The 3,175-nt window shown below is 40.9% G+C and overlaps 1 protein-coding gene across 1 annotated transcript; it reads left to right on the top strand.

Annotated features, from left to right (window-relative positions):
* The first annotated feature begins 884 nt into the window (after window positions 1-884).
* Window positions 885-1,976, top strand: LOC101856317 (atrial natriuretic peptide receptor 1). Its single transcript, XM_005113280.3, has one exon. The coding sequence runs from the start codon at window positions 1,175-1,177 to the stop codon at window positions 1,733-1,735; it is 561 nt and encodes a 186-aa protein (XP_005113337.1). The 5' UTR covers window positions 885-1,174; the 3' UTR covers window positions 1,736-1,976.
* Window positions 1,977-3,175: the final 1,199 nt, after the last annotated feature.

The following is a 3,175-nucleotide window of genomic DNA, read 5'->3' as shown; positions in this document are numbered from 1 at the left end:
CCACACACACACGCACTCACACACCCCACGGCCCATCTACCTCCTGAAAAAAAATATATTGAAGAGGGGGAAAAAAAACCCAAAAACGCACATTTCCTTCAACTGCCGAGTATAATTATCTTTTACAAATAGACCTCGTACAGAATTATTGGGGGAAAAAAACCCCAACACGTTTCACGTCGTTTCTCCGTTTCAATATTATGTTGAATGTGGTTTGGGGATTTTATTTGTTTTGTTGTTCTGGTACAGCTGAACTGGGAGAACCCAAATGACTTAGGACACACAAAAAGCCGCGATGAAATCTTCTCCGTCATCACCTACGTCATCACGTATGATGCCACCGCCACCACCACCACCACCACCTCCACCCCCAGGCCTTATGACGTCATCACAGGAGACGCAAGAAACGCCAACGGCGCGATGTCTACCGGAACCGGAAGTGACATTGGCGGAAGTAGAAATTTGCCGGCGGAAGTTTGACCCCTTACCCAATGTTGACCTCCGATGGACGGGTGGTAGGTCAAACACTCAATGCCCACTTTCCTCGCAGAGTAGGACCTACCAGAAACACCTTTCCCAACATGCGGGCAGGTGTGTTACTGTCTTTTGCAAGAGATTTGAACTAATTTGGGCCAAGAATGTTGTTTCAAAAACACCTAACTCTGATTTGAGGAGGAGAAGAAGAAGAAGTAGAAGCCCTGTTCAAAATGTTAACAGTGACAACAACAACAACAGTAACAACAAATACAATAACACTAACAACAGTAAAAACAACAACAACAACAACTGCAACAATAGCAACAGCAGTAACAACAATACCAACAACAAAAGCAGCTGGAACAACACCACTACCAACAACAACAACCAAAGTAACCACAGCAACAGCAACACCACTACCAACAACAAATACAACACCAGTAGTAGTAGTGGCAATATCGGGCACTTTCTCCTTCTCCTCTGCCTTGTGACGTCACTAAGCTGCTGTTCTTCTCGACTACCTCTTGCTGCTGCAGCAGCCTCATCACCCTCCTCACCCCTACGTGACGTCAGCAGCAGCAGCAGTGATCAGCCGCAGTCGCAGCAGCAGCAGATCGCATGGCCGAAAGAGGTGAAGGTCGGAGTTGTACTTCCGCACGCCCAGTACGGCCTCAACTACAACTACGGGGAATCCTACATGGCGATTTTCATGGCGATGGGGAAAGTGGAAAACAACCCACACCTCTTGCCGGGCGTCAAACTAGAGCTCAAATCCTTCGACACGAAATGCTCGGACCAGCAAGGACCCCTAACGGCCGCACACATGTACTATGACAGACTGGCGCACATATTTATAGGTCCGTACTGTATGTTCGTGGTTGCGCCCGTGGCTAGGTACAGCTCCAAATGGGGGATCCCCATAGTGACGCCAGCCGCGCTGCTGGACGGATTCACCAACAAAATGCAGTTCAAGACCCTCACGCGCGTGCAGGGCAGCTACCAGAAGGCGAGGGAGTTCCTCGGAGCGATCATGACCAAGTTTGAGTTCCGCCACACGGGGCTGTTGTTCCATAAAGTAGAGAAACCGCCCGACGTGGTGACACCTGGCGAGAACTATTGCTTCTTTGTCATGCGCAGTTTTTTCCAAATGATGACGGTGCGCGGGGTGATGCCCATGCACAAAAGCTTCAATCAGGAGCACGAGACGGACTACGGCGCGGTCCTCCAGGAGGTGGCTAAACAGTCCCGGAGTGAGTAGAAAACACAACTACCTCCTTCCCAAAAAAAAAAAAAATGGACTCAGGAGAAGAGAATTTGGCCAGGGGGAAGGAAGAAACCCTCCAGGTTATTTTGGTTTTGGTTGTTTTGGGGGTTGTTTGGTTTGGTTTTCGAAATAAAAAGAAAAAGAAAAACATTAGGGGAAAGCGAATGATTTGGGGGGAAAATTGAACGTGAGCTTTATAAAAACCACAAAACAACAACAACAACAACAACAAAAAACCGAAAAATAAAATTTTATAAAATAACCAACCAAAACAACAAGATCCCCAAACTTCAATCTCATTTAAAAAAAACAAAAAAGCAATCATGTTGGTATGATAAGTTGGGGGTGAAAAAGGTGAAGTGTTCACCACAAAAGGAACAAACAACAACAACAACAACAACAACAAATCACCACCCCCAACAACAACTACAACAAAAAAAACCCAAAAAACCCAACATTAACAACTACAAAAATCGGGATTCACGTGAACTGAACTGCAGTATTCTTTTATTCAAGAGTACTACACGCCATTCAGTTCTCTGATCTCATCAAAGGCGGTCTGAGGATCAGAAAACAACAAAAAACAACAATAAAAAAAAACAACAAAAAAAGAAAAGAAAGAAAGAAAGAAAGAAAGAAAGAAAAAAAGCAAGAAATGAAGAGGCTTTGCTTAAGGCGACCACGTCAAACTTTGGAGATCAAGGGAAATTTCTTTTAACTTCTTTTTAAAAAAAGATATTTTTTAAAAAGAATTTGCTAGCAAAGAGAAATGTTGCTTTAAAGAATATTAGAGACTTATTAAAAAATATCCCTCATAGCGTTATTCACAAAATACTTAAATTTCACAATCCGTTTTCTATTTGGGAATAGACATTGTTGGCATATAGACAGAATAACAAGAAAAAAGAAGTAGAAACTAAAATGATGGTGATGTTGAAGAAGAGAAGGTTAATTTTTTTTAATATTCATAATTTAAAATTAATAAATTAATGATAACAATAACACCAATAATAAGAATAAGAATAAGAATAAGAATATAATAAGAATAAGAATAATACTAATAATAATAACATTTTCAAAAATTAGTAATGATAATATTACTAATCTTAAATGAATAATTACTAAATGGATTAATTAATTATGATGATATCAATTCTAATTCTTACATCGGTGAAATCGATATCAGATATCCAGTTGAAACCCACAAAAAATTGCAAATACTGTATTACATAATTATTTGAACTGAATTGATTTGTATTCCGAATCAAACAGACGTGGAATTTTCATTTTGAAATACTTCTGCCCGCCAAACGCTTCATCAAAGAAGGTAAAAAAGGTGGGGTTGAGGTAGGAAAGGTAGTGTTGAGATTTATACAGAAGGACAGACAGACAGACAGACAGGAAGGATGTGGGTTGCAGATATATATATATATA

The sequence above is a fragment of the Aplysia californica genome, unplaced genomic scaffold (assembly GCF_000002075.1).
Source record: "Aplysia californica isolate F4 #8 unplaced genomic scaffold, AplCal3.0 scaffold01824, whole genome shotgun sequence".
Lineage (NCBI taxonomy): Eukaryota > Metazoa > Mollusca > Gastropoda > Aplysiida > Aplysiidae > Aplysia > Aplysia californica.
This window is presented reverse-complemented; position numbering and strand designations above follow the sequence as displayed.

Coding starts and splice junctions, on each gene's coding strand:
- LOC101856317 (XM_005113280.3), top strand. CDS start 1,175: ATGGCGATTTTCATGGCGATGGGGAAAGTGGAAAACAACCCACACCTC.